The 23,902-nt window shown below is 40.5% G+C and overlaps 1 protein-coding gene across 1 annotated transcript in view; it reads left to right on the top strand.

The window, feature by feature from the left end:
- The window catches only part of LRP1 (LDL receptor related protein 1), a 2,772,300-nt gene extending 2,770,462 nt beyond the window's left edge, over positions 1-1,838 (top strand). Inside the window, exon 89 of the mRNA XM_044083629.1 lies at positions 301-1,838. Coding sequence (XP_043939564.1) covers positions 301-441 — 141 coding nt within the window. The 3' untranslated portion in view covers positions 442-1,838. The remainder of the gene's footprint in view (positions 1-300) is intronic.
- The last annotated feature ends 22,064 nt before the right edge of the window (positions 1,839-23,902 follow it).

Raw genomic sequence — 23,902 nt, 5'->3', positions numbered from 1 at the left:
GTTGTTCAGATTACACTTTCTACTTAGATACTGTTTAAGTTTCTAGTAGGTACACCTTTGTTAATCTTTTAATTCTGGAGAAAGTGCTTTATGTAAACTTTCTGTATAATGAAGAAAGAGCTAAAACTTGCAAATGTTTAAAGTGTCATGCCCCCATCCTATAAGCATGTGATATTGCTAATTATTAAGTGTCTGTGTGTGTATGTATGTAGATATATATATATATATATATATATATATATATATATTTGTGCTTACTTAAAGACAACTAACTTTTTTTTTCATCTTTTTCACCCTTAGCCAACAAATTTCACAAATCCGGTATATGCAACACTATATATGGGAGGCAACAACAGCAGAAATTCTCTTGGTAGTACAGATGAAAAGAGAGAACTACTCGCAAGAGGAGGAGATGATGATCTTGGAGAACCTTTAGCGTAGAAACCAGAAGGATACAAAAGATTAAAAGAACTAAACAAAAAATAGAACACTGTATAAATTGTACAAATGAAGGACTACTTTTATATGTGATTACAGTATTATATTTTGTTTTAATTTTTTCCTTTCCATTTTCTGAGTTTTTACCTATTCCACCATTACTGCTACCTCTGTGTAATGGAACTGGTACAGAAGGCAGCTGATAACCAAGGGGCACATTTTAAAGGAACACAGAGGAAACGCACCTATTGAAGTCTGAAACAAAAGTCCCACAAAAATGGTAAACTAAGGGCTGGGTATCGAATCAAGACTGTTATTTTATTTTGTTTGTTAAGATAAACTGTACAGTGGGTTTAGGACTTTAAAATAATTTTACCCTTTGTGGCATCTATATTCTGTACAGCATTTTAAGGTACTTTAAAAACATCTTTCCGTGAGTTTTTTTTTATTTTTGCACAGATATGAAAATTAAAACTTGTTTCTGTTTTAGGAAGTGTCTTATAGAACAAATTTTATTTTAATATTACTGTATTCTTTAATCCCGTGGCACTGTTGTCTAATGCTGGCAGATTCTGTGTCAGAATATTAAAATGATTCCCTGCAGTGCTTTTAGTTTTGTAACTACAATGCAGACATTATTTTACAGTACGGAACAAAGAAAGGGGTTGAAACTCCATGAGTGTTCTTTTTTATAATTACAAATGGGAATTTTTTTAATAGAAAACAAAAAAATAGTAAAAAATAATCATTGGACACAATAATGACAGGTAGTTAGTACAACTGTTATGAGTTATTTTTGTACACCGTGCTGTAATCCATTAAGGGCTGGATTGTTCAAGAATAACACTAGTTTATCCTGTTGCTCTGTGTTCAGACATTCTTTGGACACTTTCTAGACTTCAGCTAATATGTCTGTTTTTATTAATTGCATTCCATAAGCATTTCCTTTGCCATAGTGTCATTTTTTTGTTTTATTTGTTTTTTTGTTTTCCTAGAGCATTTGCTGCTAAAGCCGGATCAGTCCGAAACATTATTAAACTCAGCTCTCCTTATAATGTAGCTGAGGTGCTGCTTATTATTGGAGTCTATCAGCCATATTTTAATGCATGTATTTGAACATAAAATTAACAAAAAAATCTCTGCTTACCCAAACACTAAACAGTATTCAGCAGCATTGTTTTTTTTAATCTGAAAGTACAATCATGTTATTTTTTTAGTTCCTGCAACATGCATTTTTAAAAGGCAAAGCAAAAGCTTTTATTGTAGAAATGCATGTGGCTCAATCATGTTGTATTGTTTTGGGAGGGAGGGTAAAAGAGTAATGTTTTAATAATTTTGCTGGTTTACTTTACAACTAAATAACACAAATATTTGTTATAAATAAAAAAATAAAACTTAAATGTATCATTTTGTGTTCTATGTATACAGTCCCTTTTCTAGTATGGTAGTGAAGAATGTGCATCCACCAAGAGCACATTGATTATTGCATAGATTCTTGTTTGTGCTGCAAGAGTTCTCTGTAGAGATTTTGTTCCATGTATCTTAATGTGAGGGTGCACCTGAGCAACAGATGAAGACACTGGGGATCTTACTTCAAGGAGATTGCATCATAATAATTAAGTTTACTCACAAGGTAAGCTACATCATTCTGATCTTTTTTTTTTTTTTTTTGTGTAGCAGATCTGATGTCTCCTCCGTCCATTCCTCAGTGGATGGGTCTTTCAATCTCACTTTGCCCAGAATTTCTATCCAAAGCTTAGGTTCCTCCCCATACCGATAATTCTCTTCTGCCCCTGAAGTTACCTCTGATCTCATCTGTTGCTCATTTGAATAGACATTGTCTCCACTGCTTAGGCTTGCCTTAGTTAAGTAGTGAACTTTTCTTGATTTTTTTTGGGATTTACCTACTTTTTTTTAACACGTTTATTAAATTGTCACTTAAGCAAACATACAGTGTTCTGTAGTCCTATCGCGCCTTCATTCTTACATATAGGTTCGGAGCCAATCCTCTACTCTGACTCAGCCTATTACAAAGCTCAAAGTCTTCTAGTTGGCTCGTGGCTGGGTAGGTATCCCATAGTGCACCAGTACAATCCCCAGATCTCGTTTGCCGCGTCTGCAAGTTCAGATGTGCTTCTTGCTTGGCCGTGGGTAAGTTTAAGACTTTTTCAATTATTACTATATTACAGTTTAACTTTAGCGATTTATATGGCTCTACATAGTGTTTAGTAGTGTTAGAGTAGTTTCAGACTTGAAGTGTTTTTCTTCACTTTAAATTGCTTATTTGTCGAGAACTAGTTGGCCGTTGGCTTTTGTTGTTCTCGTTTGGTATCCTGTGTGCCAGTCCTTTCTAAATAACATGCGCTTATTTTGCAATTTTTTGTGTGCAGTGTTTCTTATTGTTAGAGAGTTTGGAATTTAGTTATTTACTTAGATATTTAGTGTTTCAGATTATTTTGCTATATTTCGTGTGCAGTGTTTCTTAGTATTAGAGAGTTTTGAATTTAAATAGTTATTTACTTAGATATTTAGTGATTCAGCTTGCGTGCTAGGTCTTTTGATAGTTCTGACCCTTTTGTTTCTACGACAGCGTTTGAGTGTAGATTTATATTTGAGGTAGTTTGGACATTTAAATTTTTCAAATTTGTGTGTGCAGTCTAGTTGATAGTTTTCTGACTGTCTAGTCTTATACTTTCTACCTAGGTCCGTTTAAGTTAGGGGATCTAGTTCTCTGTCCTTTCTGTCTCCCCAGGGCAAGACCCATTTGAGTTAAAGGACCTAGTCCTCGTGGTGTGTGTGCGCTACTGTGGTAAGGGCTAGGCCCATTTTAGTTAGAGGACCTAGTCCTCATTGTGCTTGTGTGTTTCTGCTTCACCAGTTATGTCCAAAGAGGCAAAAGACCATAAACCTTCAGGTTTTAAAAAATGTGTAAAGTGCTCCCAGAAAATGCCAATTACGGATGGCCATAGTAATTGTGTTTATTGCCTCGGAGGCATTCATTTGTAGGAAACCTGTTTTGCCATTCCTTCAGCTCCAGAGTTCTCCAAGAGTGGAAGAACAAGCTAATTTTGAAAGGTCTCCTCAAGCCTTCCTTCGAGGAAGATTTGGCCAGTTCTTCTTTCTCAAAATCACATTCCTCCAAAAAAGAGAAGATGAAGCCTACCAAGAGACATGCCCCGGCACCGTCTGGTGCTTCTAAACTTCCTAAGCTGGATAAGACTTCTACCTCCTCAGCTCCTCTGGCCTTGGAGCCAATCGAGGTTGTTGATACTAAGACTTAAGTTTCGGCCCCATGCATTTCGGAGCCGACTACTGAGAGACTACATCAGAGCCGGTCCAGAGATCCCTTGCCAGTCTCCCCAATCTTTCAAAGGTCCAGATCACCCACACTGTCTTCCAGATCTTCCAGGAGCCTATCAGTGGGAAGATTTGGAGAGAGTAATGCTTAGACTCCTGAAGTTGTCTGCCATGTCAAAAATGCTATTGGCTCTGACCTAGTCGGTCCCGGAACCTCCTGAGTCCATTTCCCCTGTTGTGGTTCCTCCGAGCTGTGCCGGGCTTTCAGAGCAGGAGTGTTCGGTACCACTGGTTGTGGAACCCTCTGTTCCAGCCCCCCTTGAAGTTGTCTCAGAGCAGAGTTCTATTCCAACACCTTCAGTGCCATCTTCTAGGAGCCGAAGTTCACCAGTTCACCCTGACAGGGACACTCAAACCCAAACCTCTTCGGTTCCGAGTCTCCCTCTTGGTGCGTTGGCTAGGGTGAGCTCGGATCCTGCATCTATCTCAGAGCCGATGACTTTTCTCTGTCTCCTCGGAGCCGGAGAGGTCTGCCTTCGAGATGATGAGGAGTGTGCTGTCCCACTCAGCTCCACTCAAGGGTACCAACACTCTTTCCCCCTCAGGCACTGACCTCCGTCTCAACACCTAATCTCTCTCTCGACTGCAGAGACTCGCAGCCTTAGGAGCCCCTGGTTGGTGGCCCCCAGTCTTCCAAGACTTCCCCAGAATATCCTTCTGAGGAGCCCCTTGGAAGAGGACATGCAAGAGGAAGGATGTAAATTCCCAGGATGAGTCTCTTACCTCTGATACTGACCTCGAGGAGTCAGAAGGGACCCCCAAGTTGTCCTGTGATGATGTCTCCTTTGTAGACATCTTGGAGGTCTTTAAGCAGAGGGTTGGCTGGCCCACTGTTACCCCTTCTGATGAGGAGTCAGTGTACCTGAAGGCTTTCGGGTCTCAACCTTCCACCTCTTAGGTGTCTCCACCTTTTGATGAACTTTTAGACGTTGTTGGTCAGAAGGTGTGGGGAGCTCCTGATGCAGTGGATCCAGTTCCCAGGAGACCCAATAAATTTCCATCTGCTCCCAAAGAGAAGGAATTCTTATCCGAGGGTGTGCCTGTAGATGCCATGGTGGTGGCTGCGGCCACTAAGAAGGAACTAGCGGATACTTCATCTGTCCATCAGCCAAACAAGGAGTCACGAATGATGGATAGATACGGGAAGCGTATCTTTTCATCAGCAGCATTCACACTCAGATCGCTGAACTATCTAACACATTTTACGAGGCTTCAAAGAGATCTCCTTAAGGAGTTGGGAGATATTTTATAGGTACATCTACTGAAGGTGTCCCTAATAAGGTATCTGCTCAGTTGTCCACCTTAAATTCCATTGTTAACTCCTCCATGAGGCTGATTTCTTTTGCAGCCAATGGAGCGAGCAGAGCAGTAGGTTCAGGAGTTTCCCTTGGGCGAAACCCCTGGATGCGCTTGTGTAATTTTGTGGAGCCGTTCAAATCTACCTTTACCAACACCCCCTCTGACGGTTCTTCATTGTTTGGATCTAAGGTAAAAGATACACTCAACAGGTACGAGCAAGAAGGAAAAACGCTGTCTGCCGTGGGAGTACGTTTTACCATCCCTTCTAGACCATATCCCAAGGGAGGTGGTATGATGTGGTTCAAGAAGTCCCAGAGATTTTTCCTGGATGCACAGGGTGACTCCTCCTTCAGAGGCAGAGGAAAAGGAGCAAATGGTAGACTCCCTAGAGGCAGGGGCAGCCCGCAAAACCAGGAAGGCTGTGATTTGTTTTGAGGTCGTCCCTATCAGCGCTTCTGATGTGGGGCCAGGCTGTGTTTCTCTGGAGCTAGTCGGGGGTCGCATTTCTTTGTATCCAGAAGCCTGGATAAGCATCACCCGAGACAAATGGGTACAAAGAATTATCACCAGAGGTTACTCCATTCCCTTTTCTCTGCCATCTCAAATTCCCAAGAAGATCCCGAATGTTCCACCCAGTCACAGGGATCAAGCAACTGTAGAGGTGAAAAAACAGAGTTATCCAAATCGTCCCCACAGACCAGGTAGAATTCGGAGCTTACGCCAGTTTCTTTTTAGTGCCAAAATCTACAGGGGACTGGATGCCCATCTTGGACCTCAGCAAACTAAACAAATTCGTAAAGAAGGACAAATTCCAGATGGTGACACTGCAATCTATACTCCCTCTCTTAGGGAAAGACACTTGGATGTACTCAACAGACCTCCACGATGCGTAGTACCATATAAAAATGGACAGAAAGTCAAGGAGCCACTTGCGCTTCTGGCTGGGAGCCAGTCACTACCAGTTTCGTGCTCTGCCCTTTGGTCTCACCACAGCCCCCAAGGTGTTCACCAAATGTATGGCAGTAGTGACAACTCACCTGAGATGTCTAGGATTCCAAGTGTTTCCATGCCTGGATGACTGGCTCCTGACCGCCCCCACCAGACATCTACTCCTTCATACCGGAGACTCCACGATCCAATTTTGTGCCCTTTTGGGGATTACTATAAATTGGGAAAAGTCTACCTTATTGCCCTCTCAGTTTGTGACTTTTATAGGCGCAGAACTAGACACAGTCACCATGTTAGCTTGTCTTCCTGCAGAAAGGGCACAGAATCTCATACAAGTTCTCCGTTTACTTCCTCTTCAAAAAGTCAAGGCAAAGACAGTGCTGAAACTCTTAGGGACCATGGCCTCCACCATAATGCTAGTCCCTCTAGCCAGATTACATATACGAATTCTTCAATGGCTTCTATCATTCCAGTGGTCTTTTCAACAACTGCCTCTATCCCACCATATCATCTTAACAGAGTCTTGCAGAAAGGACCTCCGTTGGTGGATCCTACCAGACCAAGTAACGACAGGCACTCCATTCCTTCCTCACAACCTGTTGCTACTGTGACTACAGATGCCTCACAGATAGGGTGGGGAGGGCATTATCTAGGCAGGACTGTCCAAGGCACATGGCAAGATCACGAGGCCCACCTGCACATCAATGTCCTAGAGATGAGTCCGGTACTTCTAGCGTTGCAAGCACTTCATGACCTTCTTCCTCTTGGGACAATAGCAGGCAGCATGTCTGTGTTACGGTAGCTCAACAAGCAAGGTGGAACCAGATCTTACCCCCTTTGTCGGGAGTCTATTCGTGTTTGGAAGTGGGTGATATCTTTCCAGCACTTTCTAGTGGAAATGCACATCCTAGGGACAACTAATGTGATAACCAGCAAACTCAGCCGGGCAATCTTGATGCCTCAGGAGTGGTCTCTGAAGCAGGAAATAATGGAACCGATTTTCCAAAAATGGAGACTGCCTTGCTGTGATCTTTTCACCAGTCCAATCAACTCCAAATGCAGCAGCTACTTTTCCCTGATCCCCCCCTCGGGGGGGAGTCACCGAGACATGCACTTGTTCACGACTGGCCTCTCTGTCTCCTTTATGCCTTACCACCCTTTCCTCTCATATCAAAGGTGATTCAGAAAGCGAAGCTGTTGGGAAGCAAATTGATTTTCATCACTCCTTACTGGCCTCGTCAGATTTGGTTCCCCTTTCTTGGGCCTCATCTACTAAATGACCCATGGACTCTGGACCCAGTGCCAGACTGCTTGACACACATGTCAGGCTGTCTTCACCCCAGTCTCCACACCCTCAACTTGACAGCGTGGTTGCTCCAATTCCATCCCTAGTCAGGCTTCATGATCTTTCACCTGCTGTGACCCACATTCTCGCATCTTCACATAAACCTTCCACTAGAAAGTTATACAGTAGCAAATGGAGAAGTTTTTCTATCTGGGCTGAAGAAAGGAATGTTGACCCTTACACCGCATCCATCCCAGTAGTTATAGAATTTTTGTCTGAACCTTTCCACCAGAGATCTGCTGCTGCCACAATTAGGGTTCAGTTGGCAGCGATATCTAATTTTCATTTGGGTCAACATGAGTCTAACCTGATGTCACACAGATTGTATAAACCTTTCCTTAAAGGTGCTACTTTGCAGAGACCTCCTTTTCAGGAACCGGTAGCTTCCTGGGATCTAAACTTCGTTCTGTCCAAAATAACTTCTCCACCCTTTGAACGTGCTCATTCGTGTCCACTGACGTTTCTGTCTTGGAAGACTTTGTTTCTAGTAGCCATCACATCTGCTAGACAAGTATCAGTTGCAATCACTGTCTATCAAGCCCCTTTATTTGATTTTCCACAAAGATAGTGTCTCTTCTCATAAATCTATCCTTTATCCCTAAAGTTTGCTCTCATAATAACTTGAGCCAAACTCTAGAGCTGCTGGTGATTTTCCCTAACCATTCTAACGCATCAGAATACAAATTTCATCAGTTGGATTTCACAGACAATTAGGGTTCTATCTTCACAGGACTAAGGAACTCAGGAAGTCAGACCAATTGTTCATATCATTCTCTGACTCCAGACTAGGTCTCCCAGTCTCCAAAGTGACCCTTCTGAATTGGATTTCAAGCTGTATTTCCTTCATTTATTCTTCCAATGGAAAGCCTTTACCATTCAAGATTAAGGCTCATTCTACACGATCCCAGTCTACATCTGCAGCCTTCTAAGCCAGAGTTCCAATTGACAACATTTGTGCAGCAGCAACCTGGGTTACCCCTCATACCTTTATTACTCATTACAAATTGGACCTGACCTCTAGGGGTAGAGCCTCCTTTGGTTCCACAGTACTCAGGAGTATTTTTCTGTGAGCCACCTAAGAATAAGGTGCTAGGGACGCTGTCCCATATGTAAGAATGAAGGCAAGACAGGACTACAGAACATAAAGAAGTTATGTACTCACCATAACGTTCCATGTTTGTAGTCCATCTCGCCCTTCATTCTTAAGAACCCACCCACCTACCCCCATCCTGGAAGGATCTGGAGACAGGATAAATTTTCCATAATAAGGTGGAGACCTTTCATTATTGTTCTTTCTGGACAGCTTAGTTCTGTCTTTCTGTAGTTTAGCAGCAAACAAGATCTGGGGATTGTACTGGCGCACTATGGGATATCTCCCTAGCCACAAGCCAACTAGAAGACTTTGAGCTTTGTAATAGGCTGAGTCTCGGCTCCGAACCCATATGTAAGAATGAAGGGTGAGATGCACTACAAACATGGAACGTTATGGTGAGTACATAACTTTTTTATATAAAAGAAAACAAACCTTGTTAACATGTTCACAGTTACAAACATCATGCATCACATGCATTCTTTTATACAGTTAATCCAAAATTACATGACTTGCTCAATTCCTGTCTTCTCTTAAACCTCACTGCTCCTCTGCATGTATTATTCCCACAGTTTCCATTTTTTCAATGTAATTTACATTTACCTTTTTCTAAAGATCCCACTTACAGTTCTTTTCTCTCTTGTACAATGTTCACTACTTCAAATACAGATGGTTTACACTTTGAATTATGTTTTCTAGTAATTGATTTTTTTGGGCAGCCATCAGAATTAAACTTAACAAGGCCTTACAATGTCTAGGCAATTCAGATCCTGTATCCCAGCTTTAGTTACACCCATTTGCTCTCTCAATATTTCTGACTGTGTATTCTGCAGGGAATTTTTAAAATTTGCCAAGTCATTACACTCCCAAAACATGTGTTCCAAGTTACCTCTTTCTTCCCCATCACACCTCCAACATTTGCAGTCTACCTTAGGAGAAAATCTTTGGAGTCTGCTTGGGGTAGAAAAATTCCTCTGCAAACATTTTCAAGCAAATATTATAACTTTTTGTTGCATATTTGGGAGCCATACACATGTGCTCCCATAGTTTCCTTTTGAACTGCTTGTCTAATCTTCCTTCCCAGTCTTTTCTAACCTCCTGTCATTGATTTCTGTAGTTACTGTGCAGTATTTTGTATGCCCAGCTAATTATCCCTTTTTTAGCATCAGCTTCTGTTCTAGATTCAGCTAAAAACTCTACCAGAGCAGGGCTTTCACTTAGGCTTCGCTGATCTCTTTTTCTTTGCCTATACTCTAATATCAGTCCCTGAAAGGAAAAGCAGTCTCCAGCCTGCAGTCCAAATATCTTCTTGACCTCACATTCTGTTAACTTTCCCTCTCTATTTTTTTGCTCGTAATACCTTGGATCCATTGCAGGTTTTTCTCCAGTAAATTTCAGCTCCCTCTTGCCTAGTCTCTGTACTTTAATTGCAGTCATTCCTATTGGCAGAATCTCCTTTTTCCATTCTTGTATTGGCTTAGTTCTTAGAATACTTTCTGCTAAATTTTTAATGTAATTTTCTGTATAGTTGCTATTTTCTTTAAGGATCTGCATCCAAAATCCCCCCCATTTCATCACCCTTTTCCACTCTGAATTATAGCTTTCTGCATGTGTTATATATATGAACCTTAACTGTGTAGCTGTAAGATATCCCTTCAAATCAGGTAATCCTAAACTACTTTGTTCATTTGGAAGGATCAGCGTATCTCACTTGACAGCTGCCCTCTTCCATTCCCAGATAAAATCCTTCAACTCTTTTATCAATTACTGTCCACAACTTCTTCTCTAGTTGATGAAAATATGCCTATGCTGTATGCAAAAATAAAGGGACTAAAACATTTTCAGTGCTTCTATCTTCCTATCCATATCCATAAAAATGAGCTTCCAGTTTCTCATTTTTTATTATTTTTGTTTAGTCTCTTACCTCATATCCTTAGTTGCCTCAACAGAATTATTTTTAACCCATACTCCTAAATACTTCATTTAGTAGTGTCCCCATAAATACGAATATTGCTGAACCAATTCATGTGTAAGTGCGTAGTTTACAGTTACAGCCTTTGTTTTGTCTTCATTAATTTTATACCCCCCCCCCAAAAAAAAATCTTGAAACTGTCTCAGAAGTTCTACAACACTGAGATGTCCTTTTCTGGTTTTATTAGGTAAAAAGTAATATTGCTGCAAATAAAAACAACTTATCTTGATTACCATACAAATTATATCCTTGAATTTTTGAGTCCCTTATTTTCTTTGACAGTGGCTCTGAAATATAATGCAAATAAAATGGAAAGAGGACCCCCTTGCCTGATTCCTCTGTTCAGACACAACTTATCAGAGAGAAACCCTCCCACATTAATTTTTGCCTGTGATGTGATCCCTCATATGTCCTCCTTATTGACCTTATTATTTTATCAGGAAATGCAACTGCTTCCATTGTTTTACTCATAAAATCCCAGCTTACTCTGTTGAATGATTTCTCTGCATCAAAACCCACCAACAATAGCAGTATTTTTCTATGTTATGCTTCTCCCTGGATCATCATTGTTCTGCTAATGTTGTCAAATGTTTATTTTCCCTCCACAAAACCACATTGATCCATATCTATCAAATTTGGTAACATTGTTGCATTTATTTTAGCTATTATAGACATATAAACAATAATAATGGTTCAAAATTGAAATGGGCCTATGTAAAGCTGGGTCTAATCTGTCTTTAGATATTACAGCCACCACAGCTTTCTTCCAGGATGTTGATGGTCCCCTCCTTTTAGCATATTGTTAAACAAAACCTTCCAGATCTTTATCACTTTCTTCCCTCCTACCTTCCAAACTTCCATAGGAATGCCATCTATTCCTAGAGATTTTCTTGCAGCTTGATTAGAACTGTTTTTATCTTCTGTCATAACTGTTTAATTGTTGAGCTTCACCTACCTTTAACCTTGGCAGACTTAAGTCTTCATAAAACTTTCCATGTGTGCTTTTTTTTAATTTCCGCATTCCACTGTGTTATATAAATTTTCATAAACTTTCTCAAATATCTCTAATGCTTTTAAAGGATCTCTGGTTATTTGTCTTGTTATAGGCTTCCTAAGTTTGGCAACAACCCTGTCTACCTTCTGTTGCCTAAGTTGTCATGCTAAGAGTTTTTCTGCTCTGGGATTTTTATCAAAAACAGTCGATTAACATAAATCTCTAAATGTATGCATATTATCCAGATACTCCCTTATTTATATTTAGTACTCTGTAGTTATGTGAGAGTTCTCTTCTTATGGTATACTTTAACTTTTGTCAGGCCCTCTAAGTAATTTTTACTTCTTAACCATATCTCTTTTTCTTTTATTTGTACCCTATTTTTAAACTCTGCTTTAATTTTTATCCCACTTACTAGCTATAATTTCTGAATACCTTTCTGTCTTTCATAATTACTGTGAAGTAATTTCCAGTACCATTCCTTAAATTCATCTTTTTTTTTTTAACAGGTGGGTGGGGAAGCACCAATGTCTCATCTTTTGCTTCATTACCCTGCATTTTTACATTAGTTGTTATTGGCACATGACCTGAAATAGTTCTTGGAGATGTGGCAAAGCTTTCAATTAAATGTATATGTTCCTGTGAAGTATAATTTCTGCCTAGTCTAGCCCAGTTATTGTACCTTGGGAAATAATTTGTACATTCTCTCAGAATTCCTAATGCTGAAGTCATGTTTTCCAAACCAAATCTCTTCCTAAATTTTTTCAGATATTTTCCTTCTTTTGTTATATTTTCCTTTCTAGGTCCCCCAGATGCATCCTAACTGTTACAAATCAAGTTCCAGTCCCCATCCATAATTAATGTTTCCTGCTGAAAGCCAATTATTTCTCCTTACATTTTCTTACGTTCCACAAAAGCAGTTTTAGGTGGAGTAAAAGTACATGCTAGCATAATCCTCCTCCCTTGCTAGTTGCCCCTTACTGCCACAAGTCTACCATTGCTTTCCCCCCTCTTCTGTCACTGTTGAAGCTCCTCCAGCAATTAGTATAAGTACTCCTGTTTTCATTTGTCCCTGATATTCTGCTGAATATCCACCCTGAAATCCTTTCTTTATGAAATTCACATGCTCATTTCTTTCCAAATGTGTCTCCTATAGCATTGCGATTTGCACATTGCTTTTCTTAATATAATTCAATACTCTTACCTTTTTGTCAGTACCTGTGAGGCCATTCACATTACAAAATAATATGTTTAGTTTAGCCATTATAAGACGTTATTATTCCCACCTAATATATATATAGGACATCTTTTTTGAAAAATCTCTATTTCTACCATTTTGTGTCACATATGTACACTAGTATTTGGCATATTGGTCCTTTATACATTTATTTCGTATCACAAGGGATAAGAAACTAAGAGTAATGCTACTCAATGCCAGAAGTCTAAACCTCAAGATGCACGCACTCAAAACTCTTCATAGCACGGAGAACATCAATATCTGTGCAGTAAAAGAAACCTGGTTCAAGGCTCCCGAGAGCACCCCAGCACTACCAGGTTATACCTCATACAATGCTTTTCGGCCCCAAAACTTGGACCGAACCACAAAAGGAGGGGGAGTATCAATATTCATCAAAGATACCCACACCTCCAGGTTGGTGGCACAGCACGAAGCATCAGAGACTATCCATGTGCAACTAACAGTGGGTAAAACTGCCTTCCAGTTTATAGCCTGCTACAGACCACCCTCCCAAACCTAGGAACCCCACTCGACCTTCCTGAGAACACTGGAAAATATGAAGGTCTCTCCAAACACCATTATATTGGGCGACTTCAACTACCCAAACATAGACTGGGAGCACTACTCTAGCTTCAACACCCTAGCCCAAAGGTTCCTAGAATTTATAAACTCAAATGCTATGGAACAACTTGTTACCACTCCCACAAGAGGGGAAAACATACTGGACCTGATCATCACCAACATGGGGACTCTATGCTCCAGACCGATCCATGTCTCTGACCCAATATTTGTTGGAGCACAATACCTCTCTGCTCCTCTGTCCTGAAACATCTGGGGATTCACCCCCCAGGGCAGAAGGGGGATTTTAATGACCCCCGTGGTAGAAGTGGCCCATAAAGGCTTCTGGGGGCTGTTCTCTGAAAGGGCTTGTATCAGTGCTCCTGGTTGTCCAACTGCAGTACTCTAGGGGCATTCAGGGGATGCTTATCTCTACACCCAAGCCCTGGGCATACATCTCCCAAGACTCATGGGTGCAGAAGTTTATAACCAGACGTGATTCAAATCCTTTTCACTACCTGTTGTCAAGAAACCTCCCCAATCTTCCACACTCCCAAAGAAAAGCAGCAGTTCTAGAAATAAAAAAAAGCTGTTTGACAAGCAAGTCATGCAGGTGGTCCCACCACACAAAACAAGGATCTGAACTTATTCAGGATTCTTTTTGATGCCAAAAGGGACAGGAACCGCAGACCAATTTTGGATCTCAGCCATCTCAATCTATATGTCAGATAGATGAAGTTCTGGATGGTCATGGTGGAGTCCATTCTTCCTTTATTGAGAGCCGCTGACTGGATGTGCTTGATAGAATGTCAGGATGCATACTACCACATAAAAAATGGACAAGCAGTCCAGGCAGTTTTTCTTCTTCTAGCTGGGAGACTGTCATTTCCAATTCACAGCCCCTGCCTTTTAGTCTCACCACAGTCCCCTGGATGTTCAGCAAGTGTATGACAGTAGTTGTAGCTTATCTCAGATTGCAGAGGTTCTGAGTGTTCCCATATCTGGACAACTGGCTCATTTTTGCCCCACCAGGAATCTTCTCATCTGGGCCCGGCCTCCTTGCTTCATCTTTGCACTTAATTGGGCATTACAGTGAAATCAGACAAGTCCAAGTTTCTTCCTCTTTAGACAAAATTTATGGGATGTCAGCTGTGTACAAGATGCCAGATAGCAAGACTTTCAGAGAACAGATTGGCCACCTGCCACAAATGGGCATTAACAGCCCTTTTTTCCCAGAAGCCAACAGTAAGCTCAACAATGGGCGAGATCTTCCACCCACTTTCTGATATCGGAGCACATCCTGGGATAATCTAGTGGTATACAGACAGGTTGAGCAGGTCTATCCTTCTGCCTCACAAGTGGTCCCTCAGTCCGATAATGCCAGAGCAGATTTTCTGCCACTAGGGTCGAATGTGCAGTGATTTCTGTCTCCCTTCACATCACTAAGTGTAGCAGGTATTTAGCCTTGATCCCTATGTGGGGGAAGTTGCTGAGGGATTCTGTGACCCATATTTGTCCTTTATATGCCATTCCTCTTATTCTGAAGTTCCCGAAGAAAGCCTCAGAAAGGAAGGTCCATAGTCATCCTCATTGCCCCTTTCTGGCCTCAGCAGGTGTGGTTTTCCTTCCCCTGACCTCATCTTATAGAGACCATCCTTTTGTAGTGGATCCCAATCCAGATCTCTGGCTTACCCATCCAGGATGACTCGCTCAGACATTCAGGGCCTCAGCTTAACCGCTTGGTTTCTCCAGTCTCTCTTTCAACAGCCAAACTGGGACAAAGAGTCTAAATTGACTCTTTCTAGATGTGAAAAAAGGAAAGCCAGAAAATCTAATATTGCTGGAAGAATTGCCAAAAAAGGGTCTAGATTCCTATGGGAGGCAAACATAGAAAACATTTTCCATTTGCTGTTTTAATTTTTTCTGGTAGATGGTCTCTGGGGATAAGTAAAAATGTGAACTACTTGAGATGAAAGCCTGAACTGCCCATTGGACATGGAGAAACCAAGTGGTTAACTTGAGGGCCTGAATGTCTGGGTGAGTCATCGTGGATGGGTGAGAGAGAGAGAGAGGGGGGGGATTGATAAACGAATGTGCAGAATAGTAGAAAGATGGAATATGAGCATTTTGCACTCAGATCAAGATACAGCATAACCGACTGGATGTTTGCAGTAAGATAGACAGCTGAGAAAAAGCTAGATATGAGGAAGGAGTCTGCCTGGGCATTCCTAGACTAGGAGGAAGTATATGACAAGGCCCCAAGAAAGCTGATCTGGGGAGTCCTAAGGAGTTTCAAAGTTCCAGCAACATTGGTAAAATTAGTGCAAACTATGTACAAAAACCCAATGACTCAAGTACGAACAGTGTTCAGTCTCATGGAGGGGTACCCATTAGGCGTAAGTGTGCATCATGGTTCAGCTCTAAGCCCACTGCTGTTCCTACTGGTGATGGACTATATTAGCAAACAGATTGGAGGGGACAGATTAACAAAGTTGCAGTTTGGAGGTGATGTGGCATTACTTGCAGACTCTGAGCAAGAACTTCAGCAAAGTACAGGGGAATAGAGTGCAAAACTGAAGGCAAATGGGTGAAACTGAGTACAGATAAGACTGTTGTAATGGCAGCAAATGGTGAATTTCAGAAGAAGCTGAGAATTTAGAAGGGAAAATAATGGAATAGGTTGACAAGTGTAAGTATCTGGGAGGGGTGGATGAGCAGAAGGGAAGTCTGAATGAGGAGATCAAGGTTACAATCAGAAGGGCTGCAGCCAACTAGCACAGTCTGTCCTGTGTAGTTATGACAGAAGAATGCCAAAGAAACTATAAAGTAAGTTGTATAGAACAGTGGTGCAACCAGTACTACAGTATGGTACGGTACAGAAACCTGGGCAGTAAAGACAGAGTAGTTGAGGAAGCTAGAGGTGATGGCAATGAAGTGTCTAAGATGGGTGGTAAGGTGCACACTGTGGGACAGATGGAGAAATGAGAACATAAAAGCAGCAGCAGACAAAGTAGCTCCAATTGCAGAAAGGATCAAAGAGAACAGATTACAGTGGTTCAGGCACATGTGCAGAAAAGCAGAAGATCCTACCCAGTTCGGCTTTGTCAAGGGCAGATCCTGCCTTTTGAACCTGGTTGACTTCTTTGAAACAGTCACCAAAGCCATAGATGACGGGAAGGTAGTCCACACAGCCTATCTGGACCTTGCAAAGGCATTTGACACAATACCCCACTCGGGCATCATAGATAAGCTATTCAGCTTAAATATAAAGCCTATGTCACAAGATGGGTCACAAACTGGCTCAAAGACAGAACCCACAGAGTGAGAGTTGCTGGAGCCATGTCAGACTCGAAACTGGTCACAAGTGGCGTCCCACAGGGTTCTGTCCTGGGACCACTCTTGTTCGGTATATACTTTTCCGAGGTACAGGCAAACGTGGGAGGACTATGGCTCACCAAGTTTGCAGACAGCTGCAAACTGGGCACCATAATCGACTCTCCAGCTGACACAAACATCCTTCAAAAAGGTCTCACAGAGACAGATAACTGGTGCCAGTGCCCTGGTTTAAAGCTAAATGCCAAAAAATGTATAGTCATACCCTTTGGCAAAAACAATGTGCCCACAAATTACCACATAGGCAGAAACCCATTAAGTACAGAGAAAGTTATTAGGGACCTGGGGACCCAATTTGATAGCAATCTCTCCTTTGAAAACCACATTGCCAAAGTGGTTAGAAAGACCTTTTACATAGCCCACCTCATCACAAAGGGTTTTACATCTAGATCAAGAGAGGTAATCGTGCCCCTTTATTCATCCCTCATCAGGCCCATCATAGAATACAATGCCCCTTTTGGAATGTACCTTACCCGACACCTGCAGCAATTAGAAAGAACCCAAAAGTATCTCACCAAGAGGATCAAGGGTCTCAAACATATGCCATATGCTGCTCGGTTAAAAAAACTCCAGTTCTACTCAGTTGCATACCGCCTACTTCGAGGTGATCTATGCCTGACATACAAAGCTATGTCAAATCCAGAATTAATGGACATGCTCCACCTCAGTAAATCTAAATCCCTTAGAGCCACATGCTCGAGGGACTTGAACCTCAGCACAGAAATAAATAGAACTTGCTGGAGGGACAGGTTCATAACCCAGAGTTTCCCTTCGCTCTGGAATAGAATTCCAGTTCATGTGAGGCAGAGCACCTCACTGAATCTCTTCAAGAAGAATCTCGATAAGTGGATGGGGGATCGTAGGTTTGTCCCAGGGATTACTCCCGTGTCACTATTAGACAGAGGCACAGTAAACTAAACCTTAAAAAGGGCACAGTATACTCAAATCAAGGGGTGGCGTAAGCCATACAGAATCAGGCTAGGCTTATAATTGCCCCAGGGCAGATAGCCTAGTATGAACCTATGAACCTAAGCAGAAGACAATCTGGTGTAGAAGATTTAGAAGAGATGGGAAGAAGTCAAGAGGAAACCAGGGCATCCAGCAAAGAGGTGGATGGATTGTGTGAGAACAAACCTGCAACAGGGCAGGAAAGTGACATTGAATAGAGAGAGAGAGACAGATGCAACAGTTGACATGACATCCCGACCCCATGTCAAAAATGGGAAGAAAGGAGTTGATGATGATGATGATCCCCTCTTCCCACCCTGGCAGCCCTTTTTTCTTCCAGAGTCAGAATCATCACTTTTCTCTTTGGCAACAGATGGTTTCAGACAAATGGGTCCTGAAGATCATTCATCAAAGTTACAGATGGCAGTGAGAAGAAATTCCTCCTTTCCAGAGGTAATTATTCACCCTCCAGTCCAGACTGCTTTGTTTCCACATGTCCTTCATCACATGCTGTCCTTGGGAGTAATAGAACCAGTTCCCCCTTCCCAGTTGGGAAAGGGGTTTTATTCAAGGATGGTTTTAATGCATGTGATGTCCCCTCTCTGGGCCAGTAATCAAGGAGCCTGAATCCTCACCACTGACACTGGAGAGGGACATCTATTTGGAAAAAAAATACAGTATTTCCAGATGCAGCTGTCTGCATCAAGCACAATTTCCCTTAAGAGCACACAGAGAACACACACTGTCTGACATCTGGATTTCTCTCTCGGGCCCCAATAACAATCCCCAATGGCAGAGCTATAGAGCTGCGTCCTTGACCAAGTGTCCAAGCCAAGTCCTCCAGCACCCTCTCTGTGAAACCAGTGCGCTGTGTCCCTGCTCCAAACTGCTGACACACCCACACACACACACTCCTTGAGATTTGATTTTCACACACACACCTGGGAAAGGCTGGCACAGATTTACTAGCTATGCCTCCTTCTGCCCAGACTGTAAGGTAGTTACTGCCACCAGACACTCCAAAGCCAGCTACTCAAAGGCTCTTACAAGAGTACTCAATTATACTGAGTGAAATTAATATTAGTGCAAATGATAGTGTTTTGACCAATGCATTAAGGCTTTCAGGAGTAGTCACATAGTCAACAAGTAGATATAAGTACTCTCAAAAGTTAAAATATTCTCTAAAGGACTAGCCACAATTTAAAGTTTAAACATATTTAATAATAAATAATACCGTTTCAATAACAGGAAATATTAAAATACAGATAGAGAAAAACAGTACTTAACTAATCTCACTATATTTTCCTGACTGATGTAAAGAATTACTATTCCCTGGTTCACTTACTAGAACAAGGCAAGATGAAGTGGGTGAGAGATCCTTCAATGTCAGGTTACAAGAAATGGACTGCCCTGAGACTTCAGTCTCATCTACTGTTAAAAAATATCATTTCAGTGATGGATTACAGAATGACATGACATATACATCTGGTCATCTGACTTCTGGTTCTCATATGATACCTATTTGGCTAGAAGCTATCAAATAGATAGCACATAGCTGTCAATAATACACACACACACACACAGAGCTTTGCCAAGATCTGTTGCAGCTTCTGGAAATCCTAAAACAATTTCAAACATCTACCCTTCCAGAGTAGCAATTAGTTCACTGCTAAAGACAATACAGAAGGGTTCCTAGTACTTGTTTTTCACAGACATGTCATCTCTGGCTGCAATTAGAGCTGTAAGATACAATCTTTATAGCCTAAATTAAGTAATTTAGTTTCTTAATATTTTTCAAAGTAAGCTGGACTGAGATTAACCTCTTCTTTTCCAGTATTCCATGTCAAAACATATACATATAATCAGTTACAATAAAGTAAAGACCCACTGTTGGTACATTTTTAACACAATCAGCTTTACAATGCATTTTTCAACACAAGCATCTGTACAAATCAGTTTTATATACAAATGACATATAATTCTTTACAAAATTCCAGCTAACTGTGCTGGCATATGTTGCACATCCACTGCCCTACTTCTCCTGGCATAGTTGGAAATACCTCACATCATCACAGTGCCAAAGAAAAAAATGCTTAGAGACCTGTTCTGGATCTTTCTTTCCTAAACCTGTTTGTGAGTGTGCCCAAATTCAGAATGATGTCACTTCACAACCTTGTTGCCTCTTCCTCCTTCAAATTTCCTTGCAACAGTAGATTTAAAAGATGCTTATCACATTCCTATTTAACCAGATTTCAGGCATTTCTTAAAGTTTTGTTTGAATCCTATTATCAGTTTTCTGCCTTACCCTTTTGGGCTATCCATGGGATATCCACATTTCTCCATATTTAGATGACTTGCTCATCTATGCAGAGTCTTTTTCAAACTATAAGGAATCTCTCTCTCTCTTTATTGGATGAGAGATCGCTTATACAAGCTGGGTTTCTAAAAGAACATTCAAAAGTCTTTCTTGACTACTCACAGGATTGTGTTTCTGGGATGTCAATTAGACACTACAGTTCAAATAGCTTTTCTTCCACAGGAAAATAGCTCTGTATCTAGATCTATTCATAGGGTTTCCAACTCAGACTTCAATCACTGTGGGGGAATATGTCAGGATATTTGGTCTCATGGCTTCTGTGATTTTCATGATACCCTGGTAAGATACCACATGAGAAAGAAATGGTGTTATCTGAAGGTTATTTGATCCCAGCACCAAAACTGCTTTTCTTTTCAGGTCCCAGTGCTGGGGTTTGTTAGAAGGAATGTCACTTAGTGGAAACAGCAGATATCCCTAAACCCAGGTCTCTCCTTCTTTATTCCATGTTCCAAAGCAGTCAGTCACTTCAGACGTTGCTTGGGAAATAGTTTCAGAAGGAAGGTGTGTGGGACACCAAGAATAGATGCAAACATATAGCTATAACAGAGATGCTTGCCTGATCAAGGCACTCAGATCTCTGAATCATCTTTGATCCCATGACCTCTTAAAGTTGTTACAGACAATATCACAATCATATGGTACATCAACAAGCAAGGGGAAACCAGGTTATACCCCCCCTGCAGACTAGCCATGTTAGTTTGGGCTATAGCTTTACAGCAGAGTCTCACTGTACTGTTATCTTACATTCCGTCAGAGCAAAATTGTGTGGTAGAAAGGTGAGCAAGACATGGGAAACCCTCATGATTGGAAACTAGATCAGGGAGTCTTCCAAGAGTTTTTACTAGTTACATTGGATATAACCATTTTTTATGGTTATTCCCAATGATACTGACTTAGATTTTATTAGTAGTTATAATGATAGAATGACGTTAAGCAAAGATGTTATGTCCTGTATATGTCATGTTAAGATTATTTTAAATATTTTTATTTTTTATTTTGATGGTATGTTTTATTTACAGCTAATCATTGTTTACGGTTATTCCCAATGATACTGACTTAGATTTTATTAGTAGTTATAATGATAGAATGGCATTGTTAAGCAAAGATGTTATGACCTGTATATGTCATCTTAAGATTATTTTAAATATTTTTTTTTATTTTGATAGTATGTTTTATTTACAGCATAGAGGTGTTGCCATGTGAACAGCCTACACTAATATTTATGCTAATTTGGTTTTCACGGAATGGGAGTGTAGATATGTATTATGTGCAGAGAATCCTTGGGTACATCAAGTTCTTTTCTATCGTAGATTTGTTGATGTTTTTATTTTATGGGCGGGTGATTTACTTCAATTACATTGTTGTATTGAGTACTTGGAATCTACTACCAATTTTTTAAAGTTCACAGTACATATATCTCCCCATCAGATAAGAGTTTTTAGATCTGTTATTAATGGTGGACACTGATAGGAGATTTACTACTTCACTATTTCATAAGCCATGTTGGAGGAATGCTTTATTGGATAGGGGTAGTATGCATCCCCCTCGTATTTTTTCTGATGTTGTTATGAATCAGTTTTTGAGAACTTCTAGGCTATGCAGTATGGATACTGTATTTTTGCAAAAAGTAGGGAGGTTACTGACAATCTGATCAAACAGGGATACAAACACAAAGATTTCTTAATTTACTAACAATTTTTATGATATACGGCCCAGAAGGGGTGTACCATAGTTCTAAGCAGGGGAATTAAGCAGGGGAATAGTTTACAGACTGCTACTAGTAGATCTCAGTTTGTTTGGATAATACTTTTAGTTGTGATACAAGACAAATTTGTGACATTATACATGGGAATTGGAAGTTTTTAGTGATGGATAATAAGATCAGGGACATAGTTGGGGATGTACTCCATTTTTCTTACAGGAGGAATTGTAATTTGAAAGATCTACTCTGTCATAATCCAGTTGATAGGGAAACATTATGTTTCCCAATAAAAGGGTAGGCACATATCCCTGTAAAAGGTATAAGGCATGTGCATTTATTAATGATTCTAATGACTTTGAACATCACATTAGTCATAAATGTTATTCCTATAAGGGTTATGCCTCTTGTAATAGTAAAAATGTGATTTATATTGTTATTTGCAACAACTGTACGTCATTTTATGTTGGCAAAACAAATCAGATGTTCAAGCAGTGCATTTTGCAACATATTGGTGCCATATGTAATCAGTTACATAGCAGTGTGTTATTTCAACATGTGAAACAGGTCAACAATCACAAATTTTCATTTATGGTGATAATGTGTGAGTTACATCTAGGGAAGGTGATATAATGAATGCAATAGAGGTAAAAGAAACTCATTGGATAGCTGATCTGTGTGCTGATATTCTTCTGGGTTTGAATGGTTTTATTCTGCTGAAACCTGTTTTGAGAGCTCAGAGACTATAATTTTAAGATGATACATTGTTACGTTGGGTCTGCCTTATGTTTCTATTAGATATGATTGGATCTTTAGGATGTTCTTTGATTGGCTGATATAAAGCGATTTCAATGAATGGTCATAACTTTTGATTGGCCACCCATTATTGTTTTTTATACTGTTGCTTGATTGGTTTGCCATAGTGTTTGTAATTTTTGATTGATTGTGTTGAATATTTTAAAGTTCTTTGTTATTACTGTTTTTAATGGATCTGATGAAGGTTTTTTTTGAAAGCGCTAATCCTGTTTATATGAAGTAATAAAAGTTTATGATATCTGCTGTGGTAGCCCTACTGTTGCTGTTTTCTGTTATTTGGATTGTATTTTCTGCAGAAGGGCTTTTGGTGTTCTTCGTGTTTTATGTCTTCCAAGATTTGATCAATCTGTGGGGAGTTCCTCAAGTTAGACCTCTTTGCCTTGTCTCTGAAAAGTCAAGTGGCAAAATTCTGCTTCTGGAATCCATCCAAGAAGGGCCTGGAAGACCATTGACTTTTCCTCTTCTTGAACAGGAATGTTCCTGTATGTTTTTAACACTCTTTCCACTAATATCCATGGTGCTTTTGAAGATTCAGAAGGAATCCCCCAAGATCATTTTGGTGACTCCTTTCTGGCCCAGGCAAAGTGGGTCTCCCTTATTTTGGAAATGGCTAGGGGCAATTATGACAAGCTTTCTCACAGACTAGATCTATTTTCACAAGAACAGTAGTGTTTGTTATATACATATATATAGTTGGGGGGGTGTGGGGGGGCAAAGCCCCCATTTAATTTCATATTACATTATTTGGTTTTGCTTTAATATTGCTTAGTAAAACAAAAGTAAGTGGGGGGCTTTGCCCCCCACAATCCCGATTGTGGTGGGCTGTGCCCCTCACCCCCCTAACTATATATTCTAACTACAGGGTCACACTACAGTGAGGAAGGGGACATTTTCCATTTACTTGCCTTACAGTGCTCTGGAGACTGCCAATAATACTTGTCAGTCAAATGAAGTGTCAGTCAAATGAAATTTCAGTCATCTGGTCTCCGTCAAATGGGTGTCAGTCAATAGGAAGTTAGGGCAAATGAAGTAGACCCCATTGGACATATAGTTGGTGAGATGCCTAGATTCTGTTTTAAGAATAAGAAGAACTTGGAGGTTATTGTGCCAGGAAAACACGGATCTGGAATTAGATCAATTACTTCAAGATGTGATATATTTCCCTGTAGAAAATGCAGAGCTTGTGCCTCCATAAATTCCAGCAATTTGTTCAAGCATCCAATTACCTTGAAAACACACAGGCTAAGAGAGTATGCGGATTGTAACACTAAAAATGTTATATATGTTCCCATCTGCTGTCTCTGTAATGGATTTTATGTTGGCAAGACCAACAGACCCTTCAAGGAATGAATTCTGCGTCACTTGATTGACATTAAATTACACAACAGAATTGATGCTTTTTCTCAACATATTGCCAAATACCCTGATCAC

Source organism: Protopterus annectens, chromosome 9.part0, assembly GCF_019279795.1.
Source record: "Protopterus annectens isolate FY-2018-M chromosome 9.part0, PAN1.0, whole genome shotgun sequence".
Classification (NCBI taxonomy): domain Eukaryota; kingdom Metazoa; phylum Chordata; order Ceratodontiformes; family Protopteridae; genus Protopterus; species Protopterus annectens.
Note: the sequence above shows the minus strand (reverse complement) of the source record. Positions and strands in the feature narration are given on the sequence as shown.